The sequence below is a fragment of the Coturnix japonica genome, chromosome 1 (genome assembly GCF_054131305.1).
Source record: "Coturnix japonica strain WE chromosome 1, WE-NBRP24, whole genome shotgun sequence".
Lineage (NCBI taxonomy): Eukaryota > Metazoa > Chordata > Aves > Galliformes > Phasianidae > Coturnix > Coturnix japonica.
Genome location: NC_140663.1, coordinates 83,591,692 through 83,617,168, shown reverse-complemented (window position 1 = coordinate 83,617,168; position 25,477 = coordinate 83,591,692). Strand labels below are relative to the sequence as shown.

At 38.0% G+C, this 25,477-nt stretch overlaps 1 protein-coding gene across 20 annotated transcripts in view; it reads left to right on the top strand.

The window, feature by feature from the left end:
- Positions 1-24,784, top strand: part of DCAF6 (DDB1 and CUL4 associated factor 6) — a 66,395-nt gene extending 41,611 nt beyond the window's left edge. For 3 of the 20 annotated variants that reach the window (XM_015879043.3, XM_015878994.3, XM_085526491.1), the window contains 11 exons: positions 1,316-1,375; positions 5,880-5,985; positions 6,520-6,662; positions 7,500-7,583; positions 7,737-8,061; positions 12,002-12,043; positions 17,379-17,517; positions 19,830-19,986; positions 20,428-20,516; positions 22,241-22,346; positions 24,342-24,784. In XM_015879043.3, the coding sequence (XP_015734529.1) occupies positions 1,316-1,375; positions 5,880-5,985; positions 6,520-6,662; positions 7,500-7,583; positions 7,737-8,061; positions 12,002-12,043; positions 17,379-17,517; positions 19,830-19,986; positions 20,428-20,516; positions 22,241-22,346; positions 24,342-24,406 (1,316 nt within the window). In that variant the 3' untranslated portion in view covers positions 24,407-24,784. The remainder of the gene's footprint in view (positions 1-1,315; positions 1,376-5,879; positions 5,986-6,519; positions 6,663-7,499; positions 7,584-7,736; positions 8,062-12,001; positions 12,044-17,378; positions 17,518-19,829; positions 19,987-20,427; positions 20,517-22,240; positions 22,347-24,341) is intronic. The other 17 variants (XM_085526468.1, XM_015879033.3, XM_085526504.1 and 14 more) reach the window with 7 other exon arrangements.
- Positions 24,785-25,477: the final 693 nt, after the last annotated feature.

The following is a 25,477-nucleotide window of genomic DNA, read 5'->3' as shown; positions in this document are numbered from 1 at the left end:
TTATATTCCATTCCCCAGTGAATGTGTCCAAGCCTGATTACTGACGCAAGCCAGCCTCCAAAGCACACTGAGCTTGCATTACACTTCCTCTGGTTGTCATCATTCCTTCTCCCCTTCCACACAGTGCTATCTGTCAGCAAGGAACTGGTGATTCTTGTACTGGTAGTTGAGAATCAAGTATCATTTTGAAGATGTAGCTTTAAAGCAGCTCTGTCAGTTTAGCAGGTCTTATAGCTGTTCTACAAAACTGATCATGCTGCTAATCTGGCACAAATCTCAGAGTGAGTCACCTGTTAGAGGAGATCTCTTATTTGATTGCCTTCCTGTATAGGTTTTAAATTCATGCTGAAGTTCTTTTTGCATGCTGTGAAGTTTGCAGACTTCAGTTAGTAATATGGGATATTAAATCCATTTAGCTTAGCATGAATTTGTTTATAACGAAAGATTAGCACATGGAACCAACACATGGTAGCCCAGCCAATATTCTGTTTGAAGTGCTGCACTGATTTGTGTACATCCATGCGTTTTGCAGTAACATGGAAGTAAGATCTGGTTTTCAGAGACCATGAGGGAAATGGACTTCATAGAAGATGTAGAACTTATCTTCTATCACTGTAGGTTTTATTCTTTATTAGATAAGAGTTTCTGTAAGACTGATGGATGTGGTGCTGTGTCATAAACTCATGAAGATATTTTCAGTCATCAGATGTCGCAGATGTTTATAGCATCTAAGAATGCAGGGCTGTTGAACTATTTTCTGAGTGGGATCTGTTTGGGTGCCTTGATGTTATGCAAACAATTTGTATGCCACTATATTCATAAGTCCTCTTTATCTTGTACAATTTATGTCCATAGACACAAGTATTGAAGGTACTGGTATGCCAAGAGTATTATGTCTTGTTGTATAAATACTCTTAAATTTACGTGTAGCACATGGTTTGAAGTACTAATGTCATTTGATAGTTTCAGCGAAGGCTTTAGAAGTCATAACTCTTCGAAGCTCTATGAAACATTTTGGAAATGAAGAAGGAGGCAAAGTCTTCGGTATTGGGCAGGCGTGTTTAAAACCAATGTCAGGAAGCTTCAGGCTGTTCAGTGACTACCTAAAGAAACACAAAATGATTTGAAACAAGTGGCTTTGCTTCTTTCATGCCTAGAAAACGCAGTATGGCTGGCTGCTCATAAAACAACCCCAAAGCTTCCTTGTGTTGCTGCTTTTCATTTTTTTTTTATTTTCAACTAACGTATGATCGTGACATTGCTGTGCAGTTCTCTGCTGCTTATGTTTTAAGTTGAAATCTCATTTTTGTTTCAGATTCTCCTTCTTCTGTGGTTAACAAACAGCTTGGATCCATGTCACTTGATGAGCAACAGGGTGCGTGACAGGAAATGCGCTATACCCAGCCATAGCTGATTGCAATGCTTCCTTTTTAAAATTGCCTTTCGTGACGATAAACAGTCTAAAATGCTGTTCATCTGCATAAAGTAGAATTTTGTAAGCAGATCTGCTGGAAACTCGTTAATTATTTGATTCTCAATACCAGGATCAGAGTAAGGTTCATTGTTTTTGAAAGCCATCCTATGCTCAATTTATAATGCGTTCAATGTAGGTACAGCAAATGTCTCTACAGAAATTTGGTGTGTGTGTGTGTGTTTTTAATATGAAATTAATTCTTTAAACAGTTTTTCTGTTTTTCTGGATGGTTGTTCTTGAATCAGAATGCAGCTGTCAACTTGAAATAACTTGCAATTGTGTAATGCTAAAATAGTTTATTTTATGCAAAAGGTATGTGCAGCTTTGTTGTACTTGCACAGTTCGAGTAACTGGAGCGCCTATTGCATCTAAGTGCATCTTACCTCTGTAATCTTTTGTCCTCCACTCCTTCTACTAAGCAAGTGCTAGTGCTTCTTTGTAGATGCCTCAAGCTCTAGTAACAGAAAGAATGCTTCTGAGCTCTCTCTACACCCACTGTTCATCAGTCTTTAAATTGTGAGCAGTGAACTTGGGCAGAGGTGACCCTATTCTAGCTGAACCAATGTCATCTGCAGTAAATTTTTGTGCCTGAATAATTAACAAATGACGGAGGGTAATTTTAAAATAGATTCCCATACGCTCTGCATTAAGCTTACTTTCATATCGAGGCCTCAATAGAGCTTAAGTAGCTCAAATGCCAAAAAAGAGCTGGCTGTTCCATGTTTTGCATTGAAAGCTAGAATGCTATTTTGATATTCCATTTCTGAAAGAGAGTATTTGGCAACTGTTGAGACCTGGTTTATGTTAGGATCCAAGAATGCTGGGGAAAAAAAAAAAGAAGCTGTGTTTGATTTATTGACATAATAAATTCAAGTTGTAGAACTAAAAAGGACTGTTTAAGGAAATAACCTTAAATCTTACTATGTACATTTACTAATTATTCATGGTTTAATAGTCTACACCACTGCACTCCTTAGGTTAGGCTGGAAGACTTGCTTACAATTAGTGACCAAATTACGCTCCCTTCTATGAACTCAGAATAGAGCATTATTTAATGATAGTAGAATGGTCTAGAATTAACAAGTATGTATGTATGATTATTGGAATTGGTACAACAGAAAAATTTTGGAAGGTTGATAAAATAATTTATTAAATAAAGCTGATAAATTAAACCCATATAACAACAGCAATAAAAGCAGTAGTTTTCATCCCAGAAATCAGTTCCCAAGTTTCTTGTCAAGCAGGATAGCTGGTCTGTACATTATTGTTGTTAACTGCATAACTGTACTAATCTGGAACGTTGTAAGGTAACATTTTTCTTCTGTGGTGATGAGGATGACCTGAAGAGACACAGATGGTTACCTTAAGTTTCATAACCTGAGAATTTGGAAAAGGAAGTAATTTGTTAGGAACTCTACCTTATCCAAATGGAAACCAGAAGGGACAATCTGCTGAGCGTCAGCGGAGAATTTTGGAGTTAAACTCCATTAGCTGTATTTGATACTTGAATAGAAACCTCAGAAACATGTAAGTAGCTACTGGAAGAAGTTGTATCAGTTCTTATATAGAAATACTTGGTAGTTCTTACTCTTTTTTTCCTAATTCAGTGCTGAATTAGCTGGTTTACTTTTGGACCAGTCTGTGTTAATGACATTTAAGTTTTAAGTCATTTTCTGGGTATAATGGTACTTTTGATACTTATACCTATATAAACACATATTTATAGTGCCATTTTTTTCTGACGTTCCAGCAGAAGCTGCGCATCCATCCATTCCTTACAAAGTAGCTTCCAAGTAGATGGTAATAATGAACACGGGATGTTTTGTTTGACTGTGCTTTTAATGATAAAGGATATCTAGTATTTCTTTTAGTATAAAAGCAATATTATGTCTTTAACGTACTGTCTGAATTGGTATGATAAGTAAAAAAACCTAAGACAGAGCGCTAGCTTGGTAAATTTGAGGTGTAAATGGATGCATGCATCTCATACCATCTTACTGCTTATTCCTGCATACAGAAGCCACACTGAGTACTCATATTCCTAGATCTTTGCAAGTTAGTGTATGCATTTATGGAGCATCACTGCTATGGTGATGTTCGTGCCTGACTGTTCAGTGCCACACTATAGATAGGTGAGCTGGCTTGGATGGAGCTAGTCGGTTTGTCAAACCGTGGCAGAGTTCTTAGTTAGTGCCCTCTTCGGATATGCTTATGGCAGTTCTTCCAGTTTTTTTAGTATGAATAAATACAAGCATTGCCTCCGCAGTAAGTGCAATCAGCCTTTAAGCATCCTGCTTTAGTTTCTTGATGTTGAGGTTTTAGGACATGAAAGCACTCTTTATGATGATAGATCTGAGCTTTATAATGCAATCCAAACATTCAATTACGTTCATTGTAGTTTCATGATGTTCAGTTGCTTTGGTCAGAAATGTTAACTTGTTTTGTGCAGAAGTGAAAATTGCATAGTAGCATCATGTTATAATATTGCAATAGTTTGATGGCTGCCTAGGGCTATTCTAGGCGCTAAATTGTCTGTCTTTCCATCTCACTTTCTCTTTCAAAGATAGGTCTCATCTGTATCTGTGAGAAAGAAGATGAATTCTCTGTGTCATCTTTTACTCTTCTAGTGGCCAACTCACAATAACTTAGGCAGTATGCTGAAACAATCAGTATTCGTACATGCATAGGAAGGAATTCCTAAATGTTGGACAGATTTTTACACCAGGAGATACTTGCAGACAGATTGTAAGAAGAAAAAATACAATAACAAAAAAGCTCCTCTTTAATTATGAAAGATGCATCATTTTTTGTTAAGTTTTATTCAGCATATTTATTCATGCCACTATAAGGTACAGTTTGATCCTTGCTTCACTCTAATTAAAGAGTGTGGCTCAAAGCTTTGTTTTAGAGAAGAGATGAGCTTTGATTTCAGCACTCCTCCTGTATGATTAGTTCCTGTTTATAACTGGGTCATGCTCTTTCATATAACATTTTTATTGTATTTCCTTAGTTTCTCATCAGAAAATGTAGAAATGTATATTTGAAGTTCTTCAGGGCACTGTTTTCTGCTCTGATACTGTAGTGGGTTTCTCTCTTGTCAGCAGTTTACGGACAAGTACTGATGGCAGGGTTACATCACGTTTCATAGTTCTTACAAGTGAATTGCATTTCTTTTTCATAAATATCCTGTAGCAATCTTGTAGCCACTTTTGTTCTGGCATGGGAAATTTGTATGCTTGTACTGAATGTTAGATTTTAATTGATGTTTACCCAAATATTATCTGGAGTTTTTACTTCATTCTGGGTACTGGTCTGTTGCCAATACAGCAAATATCCTTTTGATCAAATTTCTGTACTCCGTAAACCAAGGAAGATTGGTCATGCTTTCATCCAAACAGCATTTGTGCAAAGCAACACTACGTAGGCTCCTTTGCTGGTCATTTGACTGGTGCCTAATACTAAGGAAACTCTGCCATTTGAATTCTAAAAGACCAGCACCTTCGTACTGAGGCTTAGTTTGATGCTACTTTCCTTTAACTTTTTAGTGGTGCCCATAGCCAACTTAAGCATTAATGGCAGTTGGGCCATGCATGTAGATAGAGAGAGACCACGAATTTCTCTCAAGGAGATTGTGTGGGTGGATGGATGTGACTGAGCAGTTCCATTTTGAAGGCGCCCACTGAACAGTCCTTAAAACTACAAAGTCAACAGGAGTTTGCCAGGATTGCAGTGGTTTTCAATTTGACATCTGTTGCTTTTGGTTAACACAAATATATAAATTTGCAATGCCCCCCCTCCTGCTTAAACTTATTATAACATGAAAGATTTTTTTCAAGCCTGAAGCTATCAGAACATGAACTCAGAGTGATTTTATGGCAATTATTTGACCATTTTTGATGGGTCTAAGGATATTAGTAGTTGAGTAGATTCTAGACATAAAAAAAAAGTAAAGGAGAAAGTGAATTTTTAGAGCGCTGACTGTGGTCTCATCATCTTTCTTTGTGCGTTTACATGAGACTAACAGGACTGAACACAATGTCTAAAGTACTTTATGTTCTTATTACCGAGATAATTGATAGGAAAAAGATCTGCTCTTAAAGGATCATATTGTGCGTATGCATACCTAGCTGACAAATCTTATTTATCTGCATGTTGAAGGGCAGCATCTTTGTTTGCTCTTTGTAAATACAAATTACTGTAAGCCATTTTTAAAGCATTGCAAAGTATGAATTTGGTGTGTTTACTCTGAAACTTCTTAACTGTTTGCTTGGGCTGTGACAGATCTTAAATGTTAAGTCTTAACAATGTGAACTTTTTAAAGATAGTGAAATGAATCATCAGAAATGTAGCATCTTTATGTATATCGCTGATACTCACCCAAACTTTATCAACTCCATATTTACAGAGAGTGATAAGCCACGAACAGGAACAGGTGAACCAGTTTTAAGTTTGCACTACAGTACAGAAGGAACAACTACAAGCACAATAAAACTGGACTTCACTGATGAGTGGTAAGAATTTAATTTTGCTTCTGACTTCTTGTCGACACGCTTCACTAGCACTGGTCTAGCATAGATATATGATATAGGTATATTTTCCATTTAGCATATATCCAATTTGAAAATGGCTGGAGCACGTTAGCACTTTCAAAATGGAAGACTGTTATACTTTAACATGGAATTTATGGAGGAGCGTGTGATATTTTACTGTAAATCTTTTTAATGGTAATATAGTTAAAAAACTCCTATTGTCACCATAACCAAGTGTCATATTTATATTCACCACTCTTACTAAAGCAAGGTAGTACACTGATGGAAAGGTAGTCTTAAGGGTTAACACTCAAACTTTAATTCTTGGTTCTACCAAACTTCTCTTACATTATTTAGCAAGTTAGTCTTTTTGAGGGAACAGATCCTAAGTTGTAAAACAATGAATTCAGCAGTTCTATGCCTGACTGCATTGTGGTGATTCTCTTACCAATTCATATTGTTTCTAAGTTCTGCGGGTTTTTCACTTTTTTGTTTTTTTACATGTTACATTGTTAGGAGCAGCACAAATTCAAGCTCTAGAGGGAGTGGAAGTCATTGCAAAACTGAAGGCCAGGAAGATTCCTTAAAAACAAAAACATCAGAAGAATCAGGACCTGAAGATGAAGAAACAAGTAAGATTCAGCATTACTTCTGTAATGGTAAGGTAAAATTTCTGCTCTCATATGTCTATGACTACCACCGAATACAACGGGAGTCTCATACACATGCATATGAAGGCAGAATAAAGCCGTAATAGAACATGGTGCTTTTGTTCTGTGTTGGAGTTTGGTGGTTTGTGTTTGTGTTTTTTTCTGAAGGAGAAACGGACTGATCCCAAAAGAGATGCAAATAAATGCAAATAATAGGAGCTTCTCCTGGTTTTAGTTCTGATACTGTTGTTCTTTTTTTCTTAGGAATATACTATTGCCATACTTTGTATTGAAAAATAGTAGAGTTGCTGTTTATAGTAGTAATGAGTACAAGGTATTTTGCAGCACTCCTTCCTTTCAGGTGTATTTTGTTACGTAAGGTTCTACTCATTTTTTCTTTAACATGAGATAGTCTGGCTCATCTCATTGCCAGAAGGGCAGTCAAGTCAAACAACAATTTCCAGGAAAAAACACTTTCAGTAGAGGGATAATTTAATGTCTCTCTTTAGGAATAATAGTTTACAGTAAGTGATGCTCTGTTTGAAGAGTAGTATTGCTAGTTGTGCAGTTAAATTCTGATTGCGTGGGATACAAGTGTATTAAGGGACAAGAAATACTTTCTTCTTTGTTTGTGTATTGACCTGAGCAACTAGGTAAAGATATATATATATTTAATATACCGACTTAACGCGGTTAATATCTAAGACTGCAGTAAAGCAAGATACAGAACTTGGCAGGGCATTGCTTTGATTGGCTTGATCTAGGACTGCTGGTACCATCTACTGGGACTGGTAAATACTCATCTAAGTGAAATCATGCAATTTAATATCAAGTTGTTTAACTCAGGAGTTCCTGATGAATCTCACAAGGAAGACACAAGTGCTGAAGAGCTGAAAACTACAGATGAAACTGTAGAGACAACAGAAGCAAGTATGTATATGCACTAATACTGTTATATGAGGACATAGAAAGTGAAAAAAATAAATTTCCAATATAAACTCAATATGCATAATTTAATTTATATGACCATTTTTGATGACTTCTAAAATAGGCTGTAATCATTTCACCAATATTTTCCATTAGCTGTATCCAATAAACCTGTTACTGAGCATCCTGGAATCCAACCAGAGGAAAATGATCCCAGTGTTGAGACTGTCTCCAGAACTGCAGAGGAAGAAGCTTCAAGTGAAAGAAGTTCAAATCAAGAAATTTCAAGTCAGCAAGGTGCTGAATCCACTGCCAACTTGCTTAGTGCAAACGATGAACCTCAGCCACACCCAGAATCCTCAGGGCTTGCAACTCCAGAAGATTGTTCTACCAGAACCTCAGCTCTCCAAGAAACAGATGACAGTGATGATGATCCTGTCCTGATCCCAGGGGCAAGGTATCGAGGAGGACCAGGACACAGGTTAGAGGAATATTTGTCTTTGTTACTGCCTGGCAAAATGCATTTTTCTTTTTGTGGAGGTACTAGAAGCCAATGATACATATCTTCGTTTTTAGAAGTCATTTTTGACAGCTAGACCAGCCTTATGGCTGAGCCTAATTTGCCTATGCTCAATATTAGTACAGCTACATTATTCCTCCTAGCCAGGCAAGCTCCCACACACCTAATATCTGCCTGTGCTTTGTTTTGTGCCTGCTGAATACCCCAAGCCTAAACATTTGCTGTTCACTTTTGATACTTATGGCTCCAGTGAGAATAATCAGAAATTCATGTAATTGCATTTAGGGCACAGGGGCCTACATTTGCTTTTTCAGCTGTACTTTGGGTTTTTCCTTTGACAAAACAGAAGCTATTATTGTTCATCGATGTTAATATTTTAAGTTACATGAATTATTTAAGCAACATCCTTAGAGATATTAAGAAAATCTTTCATTTGTTTTAGATGTTATATAACCCAGTATCAGATGCCTTAGCTTTGTTCCTGTCCTCTTCAGAGGCAGTATTATCTTCCTATTAATTCCTTTTGCTCATAAAACAAGTTCTTTACTTCAAACATTACAATGTATATTCATTAAATAATCTGAAGGAATTCAATAATTGAGTACAGAAAAGGTTTTGAATAATTTGCAGGTTAAGAAACAGTCCTAAGCTGTTTACGTGGTTATGGGCAGTGGTTACTTATTACATAGCACAAATAGTTCAATAAGTGATATCTATGAAAAAGTCATCATGTACAGAGTCTGTCTTAATCTGTTAGTTTTTCACACAGTGCTAAGTAAACCTGAATTGCGGATAAATATCTTGTGGCTGAAAGAGTTGCTACTGCAACGCCAAGGTTCATTGTAATGTAGTGGATGAAGAGCAAGCTGTCAAATACTCTGCAGTTTTAATCTAATTTCTGCTTTCGTTAGGATTCATAGCTTCTCTTCATTCACCTTGTACTTTCTCTGTTAGGTAACAGTTCTTGTAGTAATGTAATTAGAATGATACTTCAGAGTATGCTGTTACAGTTTCCCACTAGTGTGGACATCTTAATTGGAGTTGCTCTCCATCTGATGCTGTTTTTTCTCCTCTCATCTGTGCACTGAAATTTCTTCTGTAGCAATTGAAATCTATCATGTATGAAAAATCATGCAACTAAATTAATGATGTAATTAAAATCCTTTATGCAGCCCCTTGCTCCCTTTTTCTTCCCCAGTATAAAAACTGACAAACTAAACTACTGTTTAGTCAATACTGGATTGACTTCAGGCTTTCATTACTCAGGCTTAAACTAACCACTTCATTTTATTCTACTTCTGTATATATATGAACAGGGAACTTTCCAAGTTAAATTTCTAACAGTGCATAATTGCTTTGTTCCCCTCCTGTTCGTTTGGTTTCAGGAGTTTCTTAATACCCTCTGAAATACTGAAGAGAAGTGAGATGAGCTATGAGTAATGAAAGAAAACTGGATATCCAGGGAGACAGATTAGGCTCTGGTGGTCTTAAAGACTAGCTGTAAGCCCTCTTGGTATTTATACCTCTCATGAAAAGGAAGTGAAAGGAACTGGAAGTCCTCTCTACTACTGCAACAGATGTTGTAGCATATTATCCCTTTCATAAACTTACACATCCCTTACATAAAATCCCCCTGATGCCTTAACAAGTGGGAAGTTGCTTCAAAGCATTCCTAATATAATGGGTATAAGTTGACCGTAATTAGTCATTTTGTTTTGTGCTAACATAGTGCTTTAAAATAACTGTTTTTCCATGCCCAGTGTGCATGGATGAACAGGATGAACATCATTTAAATGATGCTCATCCTGCCTGTTGTTGGCTTTTGTTTTGCTATACTAAAGAGCGCTAAGATTTTCTGTACTCTTAGCAATAAAGTCTTCTAGTACTCTTCCAGCATTGTGCTGCTTCCCATCTGTACTCTTCCTAGTTCTTTCTTGAATCTGGTAGGCCAGAATTACACGCACTGTGCTCTGTGGGTGTAGCTAAGAGTAATAGTATGAATATTACTCATTTTCTAGGGGAGATTCTCTGTGGTACCAATGGGATATAGTAGCATCTTTCCTCTCTCTTGCCTATGGCTGCCTCATAGCGGTGGCTTTTCATCTTCAGACTACTGAAGCCTTTCCTTCATCATGTCCAGCAGGATAGTGTTCTCATCTTTTACCAGAAGGAAGCTTGGAAGTATATGACTGTTCTCAAGGTCCTACAGTCCTATATTCTTAAAATTACCCCATTTCATGTTTTCAGTGCATAGCATGAATACACTCCTGCATTTTGCTCAAAGATCATTAACAATACATTGAACAAATTGCCTTCAAGGCCAGTGAGTAACTCCACCAGTATGCTTCCTATGGTCTTACATTCTCTCTTTTCTCGCTTAGTAAATTGTGTTACCTAACAATTCCTTTACTAAATCTCATCTTCTTGGATTTACTTAATTATTGAGTTTCCCATGTGTCATCCCTGTGACATAATTAATGTCATTAATACAGAAGTAGTGCCCTTTTGATACTTCTTTCAACACTACGATTTGAAGTTAAATGAATAGAGAACTTCCTGCTGCTCCAACTTTGCAGGATTCGGATGATTTTTAGTAAGATGGATGTGGATTTTGGATTTCTGAACAGGTTTTTTTTAGACCAATTTTGCAAATCTAATGTTTTCAGAACATTCATTGTTTGATTCCAACTTTTAATGTGTTCAGGCAAAGAACTGGGTCTTTTTAATCTCACTTATACAATGTAAGAATGGATACAAGGAACATAAACTCTCACTATAGTTCCTTAAACATCTCAAAACACAACGAGGGTAGTTTGTCTCCAGCTAACCTGAAATTGGACTGCAGGAAAGACTGTGTGACAGGTGGAGAAACACAACCCCTGCACCTACATGAGTGCTTTGAAAAGGGCCTAAAATACTATCAGCAAAATATGGAGAAATACAGCAGCCCTTTGTGGGCAGATAAATCAGTTAAGTCAACTGAATATTGACTGGGAGTCAGGGTGGAGTAGTTTTGATGCAGAAGGATATTCATTGAAGGTAATAATTGAGAATGTGACATCTCTTTTCCTGTAGCATTTCTGCAACCTCTGAATATTATTATAGGGATGGTGGAGATCAGTGGCTAAAAGAAGCTTTTGTTTTGGATTGACTGCAGTCTAGTCAATACACATTCTTTTTAATATACAAGGAATTGCCCAGAGTATTTTTCAGTTAAAAAAAAAAAACAGACAACAAAAACAAGCCACATTAAATGATTCTTTGTCTTACAAATATGAGAGGCATGTTTTGTAGCCTTAAACTAGGCCTGTAGCATATCTTCATTAAAACTTGCTAAGTTTAGCAAGCGTTGTTGGAACAGAGAGAGATAATATGGCTCACCTGAACAGTTTGCTTTGAATTCTGCGTGAGGCACAGAGAGGAATCCAAGGAAGGTGTATGAACCTTATGTACAGAGAATGCCATTTTTAACTGACTGAGGTTGATTTTCACAAAGCAGACAATACAACTCTTTCAGGCCTATTTTCCTTCCTAAATGACTTCATTGCTTTTATCTAGACTTGGATAGAAGCTGAGCAGAGGCATAGTTTGGAAGATTTTAAGCTAGTAGATCAAAGTCTGAAACAAATGTGAATGTGAAATTGAAATAATAATGCAGCTGCTTCCATTTCTGCTATAATCTATGAAAATTACTGCATTTTATAGGATCTACTTTGTGTACTAATATGTAATCTGAATATTATTTTTGCTGAAATTGAGATAGTCTCATATACTAACACATTGAGAAGCATAAATCTCCTCAATTGGAAGTAGTAGAACACGTTTTGTAATGGATGCTAACCTTTTAAAAACGTGATATCCAGCATTTTTGAATGACTTCAGTTGTTGTTCCCTTTACTAGATATAATATCAGAGGAACAGCGATAGGTGATAGAATAATGAGGTAATTGATTCTTTTTTCCTTCCCTCCCCTCCCCCCTTATTATTTCTGTATAATGGGTTTATCAGGCTCTTGGTTTTTTGTATCTAACTGGCATTTTAAGAACTGCTATACTTTAAATGCTATGAATTATACTTAGCTGCATGTATTTGCATGGAAATGGAAAAGAAATGGCAGCGTATACATTTAACAACATTAACATTTTTATTGTGTGCTGTAGAAATTAATGGAATTTGTAAAGCGTTCAGTTTGTGAAAGACAAAGACCTTTCGTATTAGGCTGCTGAGGAACGTGTTAACTTTGCATCTGCTTTGTCTGGCACTATAGAGAACACCCAGTTCTGAAAAAACAAAAGAATTTACATCTCTTTTTATATTATCAAGGTCTACTTGATAATGTACATTGATCAAAAAAAGTGCTAACCATTTCCAAAAAAAAGTGCTAAATATAATGAGGTGAAATGAAAAAGTCACTTGATCTCATGGTCTTCTCTGAAACGCTGAATTCCTTATAAGAACATAGAAGGTTTGGGAAACTGTTTGGCCATGTGCCATGAGGGAGATAAATGTTCTCTCTAAAGGCTCAGGAAATTGAGGAAACACAGGGGAAAATAATGCTAGGGATGGAAAATAACACACTGTGTGGCTGCAAAGGAAAAGACATGGGATGTTGTTCCCTGGGAAATTTAACCTAAGTCCTATATCTTAAATGCTTAGGGGAAAATACCATAGTCAAAGATTCCATTGTCTTGTATTTCAACCTTAGCTGTAATTGAAATACACAAATTTAACACAATGGTATCCATAAGGAGTCTGTTCTTTTTGCTGTAGTGTACCTAACTTTGGCAGTAGGTATTCTTTCTACGTATTTACCGTGGAGTTCTTTAGCCCTTCAGTAATGCCCAGAAGATAGATTTTGTTTGCTATAAATGTCATATAAAAATGAATGCTTTATTCAGCATAGATTATATTTTTTTTCCAGTATATTTTTCTCTGATTTCAATTGTTGTTATTTTGTAATATATCAGAATTTCTGCAAAATGAAAATTTAGAAAGGTTTGTGTGTAAGGAGAATTGAAATCCTGGTTGTGCTAGGGGGCAAGGGAATGACTTAGGAAGGCATTTGGGTAAACATTTGTCTCACACAGTCAGCAATAAAATACATTTTTGCCTTTAGGATGTCAGTGGGCTGTTGACATGACAGTTCTGCTGCTGTTTACAAATCTTAATGCTTGATATCTGACAGCAGTAGTAAATCTCTTTCATAGCATCAGAGGCTTCCACAGCACTATGGGTATTTGGTAATTAAAATCAGAAACACAATCAGATATCAATATTCAAGAGCGGGGTCTGTTTTAATATAGTTTAATAATTGGTCACCTTCCTGAGCTACATTTGACTTTGCTGATGACAGCTAATTTGTAAAATGACATAGTAGGAATTCATGGGCAAGAACATGGTAGTGGGCAGGTGGATTTGTCTACATGGTCAATGAAGAACTGACCGTAAGACATCAGAGAAACTTTTTCTAAGGTAGTGGTAATAAACCTTAGGTTCCCTGCGTTTGATTTGGATAGGGAAATTAGTTCAAATGAGAAGATGGCAATAACAACAGAAACATTCTTCAAACGTCAGGAGAGGAAGAAGAGGTGTTCCTGGTAGTAAAACCAGACAGTGTTTGGCTACATTTTAGTGAAGTTGGAAACCCTAAAAGGCAAAGATCCTTAGGACTGGAGGACTCTGTGCTGCTATAGTTGAGTAATCAGAGCTGAGACAAGAAGAATGTAGGAAAGGAAGGAAGTACACCTGAGCTCTATATTACATGGCCTGCGAACTAGGGTCTCCAGTTCTCAAACAATGTATTTTCAAGAGGAACGATGTTTTACTTGTAAGAGAAATGATGTGCTTTAATAATAAGCTACTTATTGGATTGCATACATATATTTCCAAACTCCTTATTAGATGTCAGAATTCCTAAATGTAAAGAGAACGTCCAGTGTGACAAAAACTTCTCTTTTGAAAAGTTTCTTAGTTTATAAGTTTGCATCTTTTCCATTTTTCTGGCTATATAATTGAAAGAGTATAATGGTTACACATGCCTATTTGATACATATAGGTCTTAATTTAAATGTGCTTTTGATCATTGATGTTTATAACAGTCAACTTTGAATTGTGCTGATTGTAAGGGGCAAAACTCTGCTCATCAACACTTGACACACGAGTTTTATAAGATATTACACAAAGGTAGCATAAGATAAAGCTAAAGTTTGTTTTTTTTTTTACCATATACAGATAAGATGGTAGTACTGAATTATTCTGATATCAGAGCATTACCTACAGTTTGAGAACATAACTATAAGGACTGCTCTGAAAGTAATGCCTCGTGTTCTACTATGTTGACACACAATGTCAGAGGTGGATGTTATGGCAGAAGAGACTGAACCTTCCCAGCAGCATTCCATTACATGTTGTTGCTGTGTGACAGATGGCAGCAAGGGCCATTCCTTGTTGGAATATCACAAAGTTTGTGCCGGATGTGTCACACAGATGCTCACACAGGAACAGAAGGAACACTGTATGGAAGTTCATCAGGACCTATTGAACCAGTCTGAGGCTGAAGATGACAGTTTCATGGATTGCATCATTGCCAGTAATGAGGTTTGTTGTCACCACTACAAGCCAGAGTCAAAACAACACTCCATGAACTGGTGATGTATGAAGAAAAAGCTCAAGACAGCCCTCGGGTGGTAAAGAGATACACATTTTTGGGGATTAGAAAAGGATGATTTTTCTGGATTTCCTGGAGCCTGGATAAACCATCCACTCTGACCACTATGTTGTGCCACTGACTAAGCACAAGGCTTGTACTTCTATAATCAGGCCAGAGAAGCGGACAACCTTTTTCTTGCAATACAACTATTCCAGGCCTCATACCAGTGTGAGGACCACGGAGCACGCTGTCAGTCTCAGCTGGACTGTCCCACCATACTTAGTGTATAGTCCAGATTTGTCATCTTCTGTCTTCAATCCGTTTGGGCCAATGAAAGATGGACTGTGTGGGCAACATTTTCCTAACAACAGCATTATCGTAGCAGCTGTGAAACACTCTCTGCAAGTGTGGATATCTATGAGTGCAGTGTGCAGGCTCTTGTTCATTGCTGGTGAATGACCAGCTAGTGGTGGTGACTATGTTGAGAAGTAGCATTTTGTAGCTGAGAATTTGCTCTATCAAGTAGTGTTGTTGTGCTCTTCATAGCTGGTACAGTTTCCATGGGAATAAATAGGAGGCATTACTTTCAGGGAGCCTAACAGAAAGCAATGATCAGCCTCATCAGCATCAGTGTTTGATGCCAGAATATGAGTAAATAGCTTGGTTTTATCAGTTGATGGAGCTGCCTGAAGAATATTGACACAACATGTATAGATTTCAACATCTGGCAGTTTATGCTTGGAAGAGTGTGGAGTTTGAAAGAGAAGCAGCAGCTCACAATCAGGGTTAGGCAAACTTCAGAAGAGAAAAGAATTGCACAGCACCCTTCGCTACCTCCCAGTGGCCCCATATCATTAGGCTACTGGAAGTGCTTATCACAAATATGAATTAAAAACCCAAGAATAACATGTTTTTATTTGTTTTCTTAATTGGTGCTTGTTAGCATGGCTTAGAAATGTACAAAACATCTTTGGTTATGGAGAAAACACACCTCTGTGAGAGAAACCTTTTTCCTGTTATGTACTTTGTTTTGAAATAGCATTAGATTGTGCTCATATTTATCTTCAGTGGAGAAGACTTGCCTCTGCCAAGCTCCTGCTTGTAGCAGCAGGTTGCTGGAATGTGTGATAACAGTTACAGCCACATGTGCTTGGCCGTAGTCTCCATGCTGAAGGTAGCCATTGACTTTATAAGGTGACTTAAGTATGAGTCCAGTTTTGTCATTTAAAATAAGACCTCATATGATTATTTTAAACTCAGAACTGAACTTAAATGAAAGGCACTGTTTTTATCAAAAAAATGGCTTCTTGTTTCTGCTTTTATTTTAAAAATGCATGATTGTGAAGAGCCTTGACAGTTTTTGTAATGGTCTGCCTTAGGGGAATTTAGATGGGGAGATGGATTTTCATAGGAATGCTAAGACAAAGGAAAATAAATCAAGGAGCTACTTTGGAAAACTGGTTAGTTATTTAACACCATGTTCTGATCCCAAAACTTCTGAGGCGCAATCTAGCAAGCATGTCTTTTGAAAGAGATGGATAAATTTCTTGCTTTGTCAAACCTAATGATGTTTAACTTTTCAACTCCTCTGCTGCTCATGGTCTTGTTAGCTAATTAATACGGATAAATACACCACATCCCAAAATCCAAGTGGGCATCACAGTAAAGCAGTAGCTGTAAGGCTAGTGGGCACAGTCTTGAAATCAAATAGGGTCTTACTGTGATGAGTAGCTGTGCTGTTTCTGAAGTCTTTCAGTCAATGATGTGGTTGATAAGGATAGTTATTTCCTTTAATTTCTCTTAGAAACAACTAATAGCAACCCTGATAAAGAATGAAAGAAGAGCTAAGTGCAGGTGATGGGTTCGGTTAGTTTGGTTATAACTGGTATTATAGGGATCTACAAACTCTGGGCTAAAGAGGAGAAACATCGCACCAGGGTCTTTTCAAGTCTTAATCACAAAGTAGTTTCCTGGAACAGAGTAGTCACAAGGCACAATCTTTCACTTGACTATTTTTTCTTTGTTATTCCAGGAAGACTTCTGCTGTAGGCTCACTGCTAACATAGAGATAGCTTCCACTGTCAGTTATTTCCAATCACTTCCATCCTTAGTAGGACCATTTTAGAAAGATGTTTAAGCCCTGAGCCTTGTCATATGGAAATAACAAAGAAAAAAATATTTCATGAAATTTGAGAGGTAAAAAAAAACATGAAAAGCCACAAACAAATCATGCTGGACGGCACACTGGATCCTTAATAGCTTTCTGCATTCTTAAATGTCTGTATCAGCATTGATTTTTCACTTCAGTGTATCGCTACCTCATTGTGTTTGGAGGTTATCTCTAGCACTTCATAAAAAAAGCACGTGAATTTTGCCAACACCTGATGTTTGTACTTCAGAGAGGCAATGAAATGTTGCATCACTTGACAGTCCACCGTCTTGCATGCTGTTCTTGCTCTAAGCCAGGATGGATATCTTTAAAAGTCTGCAGTTTTACATTCGGAATAGCGTTGGTGTATGTACCAAACTTATGGAGAGTGTGTTTTGAGTGCCTAATGATTATCTTATAGCCCATTTCAGTGTTTGGAAATGGTATTTCAGTGCTGTTCTCTTTGTGTGCTATTTGTAGACGATCTGCTGTTGCCCGCATTCAGGAGCTCTTCAGAAGGAGGAAAGAAAGGAAAGAAATGGAAGAGTTGGAGACTTTGAACATTAGACGTCCTTTAATAAAGATGGTTTATAAAGGTCATCGGAACTCCCGAACAATGGTACAAAATGCTTTGCTTGCTTTTGGAGCCGTAGGTTTTTGTGTGAATTAGTGTGGGGGCTACATTGATAAGGACGCTGTAAGCATTTCCACTTCTATATTCAGCCAAAAGTCATATAATTTGCTCTAAATGAAAATGAAAGTCAGCATGGCTTGTATGTCACCGTGTTAGACAATCAAGTTTTCAGCAGTTTGATTTTCTCCTTAAGTTCCTTTGAAATCTCGGGTGTTTGTCTGTCAGCTGCAGCTACCTTCAAAATCATTATTAGATTCTTGCTCTCCCTTCAAGCTCTTTAAAAGGAAATTAATGATTAAATTAAATTAAAGTGAGAATTCGATAATTTTGAAGAGCTTGGAAACAGAAAGCAAGGATTCAATAGTAATTTTAAAGAGATTTGATATATTTGAATTTAAAAAAGGAAATACTGCTAGTTATTAATCTTACTATCGATACTAAATGCCCTGCCTTTCTCATATAAATTGCACGTTTTGAGGGAAAATGCAGCTACTGTTTTTAAAACAGCAGAGCATGAAAAACAAATGCTGTCTTCCTTGCTATTTCTTTTTGACTTTTCACAGTACTTTGAAGATGTTAAGTTCTCAGTGCCAGGTGGTGCTCTGTAGAAGTAGTAGGTGTCTTGTTTTGAAGATGATTTGAGGAGTAATCTCTCTTCCTTCAAGAGCAGTTTTCTAGAGTTTAAATGAAAGACCTTGATTACACTGGGGGGAAATTGCTTCAATAAGTGCGTATTCCAGTAAGAGTAAAACAATGAAGCCTAGAATAAATTGGATTAATGACAAGATCTTGCATTGTGTTTCACAACATAATTTTAATTACTCAAAAATGCATTAGTTTAGAAATCAGATCATTGAGCACTTAGTCCAGAGATATTAAGACTAAGCTTGCCTAAGTGGTCCTCATGTAGTCTCCATCTGTGTATACGTTGTTACACGTATACACACGTGTACGTTGTTATTTAGCTTCGGTAGAATTTGGTTTGGTCTTTTTGCTTCAATTTTACACGAACACCTCTGATAAGGAATGTATCCAGTAGAAGACTGACATGTTTGTTTCTATGGTGGCAAAGACAAAAACTGCGTAAAGATGAAAATATTGGAAACACGTTTTGGACTAGATTCCAGAAATGCCATTTTCTTGGCTTATTTTTAGCTATAGGGATGATATTACTGCGCTGACTGTATTGTAGGAACATACTATAGAGAAAGACCTAGCAAGATCCCAAGGCTGAAATTTGATATGAGATGTATTTAATGCTGGAAACACGGTGCATATTTTTAGCAGTGGTAATGGTTCAGCTTACTTGGTATGGCTCTTTATCATGGCTTTTTCTTAAATCAGCGTAGCCAAGGGCAAGGCACAGAACAGGGCCTTTGCTCTTTCTACTGTATACTTCAGTGAGTGGCACATGCAGCCCAATTGTGTTTAGTTACAGATGTGCACCCTGTAAGTCACAGTATTACTTAATTTCTTACTAGTGTTTTTTCTGATTTTTTTGAGGAATTCCTGAGTAAGTTTTGCATCTTTCAGGTAAAGTTATCAGTCTTATTGTCAAAGGTGTAGAATTTCCTCCTTCAAATGTATAGTTATCCATCAAGCACGTAAAAAAAATCCTTCCTGGCTGTTTTAACTACAGGCAGTTATTACTGAGTCTCAAACTAACTTGTCATCAACAAAGCTGTAGAGAAGTTATCTGTTATCTGTAGGTTGTGGATGCCTCATCCCTGGAGGTGTTCAAGGCCAGGTTGGATGAGGCCATGGGCAACCTGGTCTAGTATTAAATGTGGAGGCTGGTGGCCCTGCTGTGGCAGGGGGGGTGGAGATTCATCATCCTTGAGGTCCCTTCCAACCTGGGTTGTTCTGTGATTCTGTGATACTGGTTCCACTTGCAGGGAGAGATGCTTCTACTTTTATCTACTTAATTAGACTGATTGCCCAAAAGGTGATTCATGCACCATTCTCATCACTCTACAGAGCAACAGATCTGCTGTCACTCTCTGTAGTCCTTCAACTACTATGTAGCATCTCTTATTTATTTCCAATCTGCTGAGTCTGTCCCAGTTCCTCCCCTTTGTTAGTTAGCAGCCCACTTGCTCTGGAGATCTGTAACCTTCTAAATTTTCTTTTTTTGATTGTCTTTCTGTAAATGTTACCTTTAAATTTCCTTAGGTGCTCTTTCTCCATTAGCAGAGCTCTAAATTCAGATGCAGTGGTACTGTGGAAATGGGATTTTATTCTTTAATGTGTTTCTAAAACCGGTCTTATAAAGTAATTGTGTTTGTTCTTTATTACAGATAAAGGAAGCCAATTTTTGGGGATCTAACTTTGTCATGAGTGGTTCAGACTGCGGCCATATTTTTATATGGGATCGCCACACTGCTGAACATCTCATGCTGCTGGAAGCTGATAATCATGTGGTAAACTGTCTTCAGCCTCATCCATTTGACCCAAGTAAGATGGTCACTTTCCACAGACTATATATTCAAGTTATCTGTACTTCTCAAAACTCAGTCTTTAGTTCTTTGTTTAATACTGCGTTTTAGTGATAGATTTTCATTAAATTCTTGTTCATTTTTCCCAATATAAGTGAGAGAATACTGCTTTTTATTTGGTCTTTATTTAATATAGTTTTATTCTCACAGAGTTTTTGTACAGTGATCTGGAGGATGTAGTGGAATATTTCACGTATTATAGAAGTGTTCATAAGAGTGTCCATTACTTTTGTATATCTGAACACCAAAGACATATACACAGAGGACGCTGAAACTTTCAAATGTGCTTCCTATTTGGTATTACGTTGCGAATTACGAAATTAGTCTATTTCGTAATTACGAAATTACGAAATAAGTCTAATGACATATTTCATAGATAATTTCTATTGCTGACTTGCAGTTCTGGCCTCTTCGGGAATTGACTATGACATAAAAATCTGGTCACCCTTGGAAGAATCCAGGATTTTTAACAGAAAACTTGCAGATGAGGTAAGAACCTTCCCTCCATTTCTTAGTTATGTTGCATCTTTCGGTTCTACAGAAGTCTTCGCTGCAAATTACAGATACTGGGTTAGTGAAATTATCTAATGTTAAAAAGAAAAAGCAAGTACAAATAAAAAGCTGTTCCTTATGGCAGTTAACTTTCATGTTAGCACGCAGATTCACTTTGTATTTCATTAACACTCCTAGAAAGTATATGATAGAATATAAAAATATGATAATAAATCGTGTACAAGAAAAGCTGGAAAAAGCATGAACAGTCAAATAGAGAAGGAAAACTGACAGGAATTAGAAATGAAGGCACCAATTGTCTATAAACAAACTAACTGAAGGGAACACAATGATATACAGAGGAGCGGGAAGCAGAAAAATCAATCCTATTTAATATTCAATGACATTAAAAGGAGTTAAGATTGCAAATCAGGAACTTAATGGAATAACGTGACTTGTTAAAATGTTGAAGGTTTTTTTGCATAATCACTTGGACAGAAGGGTTGTACTGGCCTGTGTTTGTTTTTATTTCACTCTGTTAGAGCCATATCTGCTTCAAAACCAAACAATAACAACAGCACAGCAGCACAGCTACGACCCCTTTAAAACCAGGCAACCATCCTGTGGGAGTTTTGAACCTTCGCCATTGTTTTAGGGAAGTAGCACTGGGTGATGAGATACTTAAGTGTTGATTGTGCGATAGTTTAAATGACGAAATGCATGGGAGTCTTCAGGGTTTATAAGTATCTATTGCTAAACATAAATGTGTGCAGCAGAGAAGGGGGTCTCTGTCTCCTCTGGGAGGAGGTCACTGCTGACATTTGCAAGAATATTTTCCTTAGAAGAGGCTTAAGAAGGAGTCTCAGGGAAAAAAAAGAGAAATGCATTATTTACCCACCTAACAGCAGCTGTTCTGCAAGGATGGACTCAGTAATGGTCAGAAGTTCTCCCCACAGAGAAATGTGCATGCTTTGCAATAGCGGAAAAGGTGATCTGAGAGATAGGCGAAGGTACTGAGTTAGAATACAGTGGCAAAACAATAGGGATGGCAGGGAACTGCCTTGAGCTAGAAAGGAGGCAGAAGAAGTGGAAGTGCTTGTTAGTGGAGTTTTTTTTTCTCCTTGAAACCAAGAGAGTAAGAGATGGCTATTTCAAGTGACTAGGAAGCTGTAGATGTGTTCAGAAGGAATTATGGAGCTGAAGAATGTTCCTGAACTGCAATAGAAGAATTGCTTATGTTCCTTGGATTTTTGCCCGAAGTTTTGAGCAGCATGAAGGTAGGAGTCAGGGTAACCTCATCTCTTTTCCTTCCCACATTCTTGGCCAGTGCTGGTGCTAGAACTTTGTTTTCTGCAATAGCTGCCATCTGTAACAGCACTTTTGTGAGTCCTCCATATATGATGCAAGGTCTCATTTCTGGAAGTTTCTCTTAGCTGCCTGTCTCAGTATCTACCATGGGCATCAGCAACAGGGTGATGACCTTAATGGAATGCTCTGTAGGTAGGCTAATAGGTATCTGTAGTCAGAGTCCACTGTCTTACATTTCTTACCACATATAATTGGTATAACCATATTTTTTGGTTAGTAATTATTTTAATAATTCTCACTTCATGCAATTTTGGGTGCAGTAATTGTGTAGATACTTTGTATCATCAAACTAATATTGATATAATTTTGTTTGTATTTATTTCTACTCTTTTTTTCTCCTTCACTTCTTCTAGGTTATAACACGTAATGAGTTAATGCTGGAAGAAACCAGAAACACTATTACTGTTCCAGCATCTTTCATGTTACGAATGTTGGCATCTTTGAATCACATAAGAGCAGGTGAGAGACTTCTTCAGGACTTGACCACCACAGTGATTTATGAAAAAGCAGATGGGTTGGGGTACCATCAAGATCTCTACTTCTGTCTGCCTACATTTGAGATCCTTGCAGAGGTTTAAGGGTTCTCCATTGGTGTCTTGATAGAAGTGCAGTGGAATTGCTTCTGTGGACTTGGAACATTTTGCAGCTGTTTGTTTGTTTCTTTCTTTCTTTGTTTAATCTCAAAGAGCAAGAAAATGACACAGTAGATTTTAAATGTTACCATGCTGTCCACCCTGGAATAGTGGGAAATGTGGCCACAGAGGATAAGGAAAAAACTGAGGTTCATAATGCCTTCTTTGCATCCATCTTTAATAGTCAGACCAATTATCCTCACATTACTCAGCCTCCTGACTTGGAAGTCTGGCGTGGGGAGCAGTTAGGGACCTTGTACTCCAGCTGAATTCTGTGAAATTGGATGAGATCCACCTGAGGGTGCTGAGGGAGTGGACAGACATGATTGCCAAGCAGGTTTCCACTGTCTGTCAGCATTCCTGGTCAACTGGAGAGATCTCAGAGGGCTGGAGGCTTCCTAATGTGATGCACAGCTATAAAAAAAGGGTTGTAAAGAGGATCCAGGGAACTTACAGGCCTGTCTGCCTGACTTGGGTTATGGAACAGGTCATCCTGAGCATGATCACATGGCCAGCATGGGTTCATGAAAGGTAGGTCCTGCTTGACCACCCTAATCTTCTTCTGTAACAAGATGACCTGCCTGGTGGATGAGGGAAAGGCTGTTAATGTAGTGTCCCTGGACTTCAGCAAGGCTTTTGACACTGTCTTCCACAGTATTTTCCTGGAGAAGCTGGCCACCCATGGCTTGCGCAGGTACACTTTTGGCTGGGTGGAGGGCTGCACCCGAAGAGTGGTGGTGAATGGAGTTAAATCCAGTTGGTGTACAGTCACCAGTGGTGTTCCCAGGGGTTGGTATTGGGGCTGGTCCTGTTTGATATTGATGAATTCAATAAGGGAATTGAGTGCACGGTTGCAGATGTCACCAAGCTGTGGGGAAATGTCGACCTCCCTGCGAGTAAGAAGGCCCTTCAGAGGGATCTGGACAGGCTGGATCACTGGGCTGAGGCCCAGTGGAATGTAGTTCAACAAGACCCAAGTGTCAGGTCCTGCACTTTGGTCACACGCAACACTACAGGCTTGGGGCAGAGTGTCTGGAAAGCTGCACAGAGGAAAAGGATCTGAGGGTGTCGGCCAGTGCTCAGTTGAACATGAGCCAGCAGTGTGCCCTCGTGGCCATGAACACCAGTGGCATCCTGGTCTGTATCAGAAATAGTGCTTTCAGCAGGAGCAGGGAGGTGATTGTCCCTTTACTCAGCACCATTGAGGCCAGTGGTGTGTTTTACTTCTGCTATAAATGTTTTTGTTTTGGGGTTTTTGTTTGTTTGTTTTGGGGGTTTTTGTTAGTTTGTTTTACAAAGTCATTTATTTTTGTGTTGTTGTTGAGTGGGGCTTTTCTTAACCTGGCGCTGCACATTCTTCCAGTGATTCATATTGAGCCAATATTGTTCCCACTCACATTTCTGTGTCTGCCAGTCTTTAAACAATTTACATCAAAAAGTAGGTTTTTTTGACATAAGCAGTGACATACAGCAATTATGCCGTTTCCTGGAGTATACAGATTTCTAATTGTAGCTCTTCAGAACAATATCCTCAATCCCTTGGACTCGCCATCTCTTTTTTCATTCATCCTTTCTGTGCTGGCAGCCAGTCGGCACCTACAAGGTTTCTCATTTTGTACATGAAATTCACTTTTTGCTGTCACTTGTTTCACATTAGAACCTTGCTTGCCCAATCCCTGCTGTCAGTCCATTTTCAGCTTCTGTCGTGGTTCTGTTACTGTGTAACACATGGCCATTAGGCATTGCATAATAGCCCAGAGAGATACTATGCTGCCATACCCTTCAATTTAGAACTTCACTGAATCTTCTCTGTGCCTTACAGACCGCTTGGAAGGTGACAGATCGGAAGGATCCGGCCAGGAGAATGAAAATGAAGATGAAGAATAACGGGCAGTTGTGTGCAAGCACCTAGATGTTAATGAAATTTGTACAAGACATTAATTATATTTTTCCTTACAGAGCTTTAGTGCAATTCTAAGACATTGCTTTTGGATAACCTAACCTTCTGTTTTTGAATGACTGTGTGCATGACTTTGAGAGAGTGTGCAAGTACAATAAGCAAAAATGTTTTTAAAATGTTTTGCCATGTCTGAGGGGTGCTAGGAGATGCAAAGTGCAATATTTTCCTTAACCTGCAAATGTGGGAGCTTGGATCAATGTTTTAAAGTAACTTTCATGATAGTAAAAACGTTGGTTCAAATGAATTTCTATACCTGCTGTTTGCATGTTTGTTGCTTTCTAATTAAAAAGATTTGGTTGTTTTAAGTAGTTTCCTGTTTTCTCTTTGTGCAGCCATTGATTTATCTCCTTGTCCCTGTACCCCCATTACTGCTTTCATCTGCATTCTTTCCTACAGTGTTTGTGAAGTGACAGATGCAGTTATTTCTTGGAGTGAATGCCAGTGACTGTGAGACTTGGATTTCCATGGCCGTAACCCACACATACTTACATAGCATTGTTTGCCAGTTGGACCGTAGTGCCACCTTGTGCACTTCACACTTGTTCCGTAGTGCTGGTGAAGTAGTTCTGTTTCACTAATAGATCAGTGGTGCTGGAGATATACCTTAATTTCCATTGGATTTGGAACAGAGAAAATGTACTGTAGGTTTACTAGAGGAATGTAATTTAGAAAATTCCTGTGCGTTACTTCCTATTATTGGGGAAGGAAGGCTGACAGGCTGTACCCATCCTCCTTATGCTGTTAGATGTCAGTGGAAAAAAGGAAGGAAGACAAAAGAATGTGGAATGGAGCAGCTTTGCCCAATGGCTGTTGTTGCCAAGGATGCGGATGCCAAAAGGCTCCGTCGCAAATGAGAAAATGTCAGGAACTGTAAATCAGATGGATGAGGGTACCTGAGTGGGAGGCTCCACACCACGAGTCTTGCAGGGACCTGATTCCTGTTACAACACAGGCATGCTGAAAAGGAGTGGAGAAGGGATATGGATCACAGAAATACA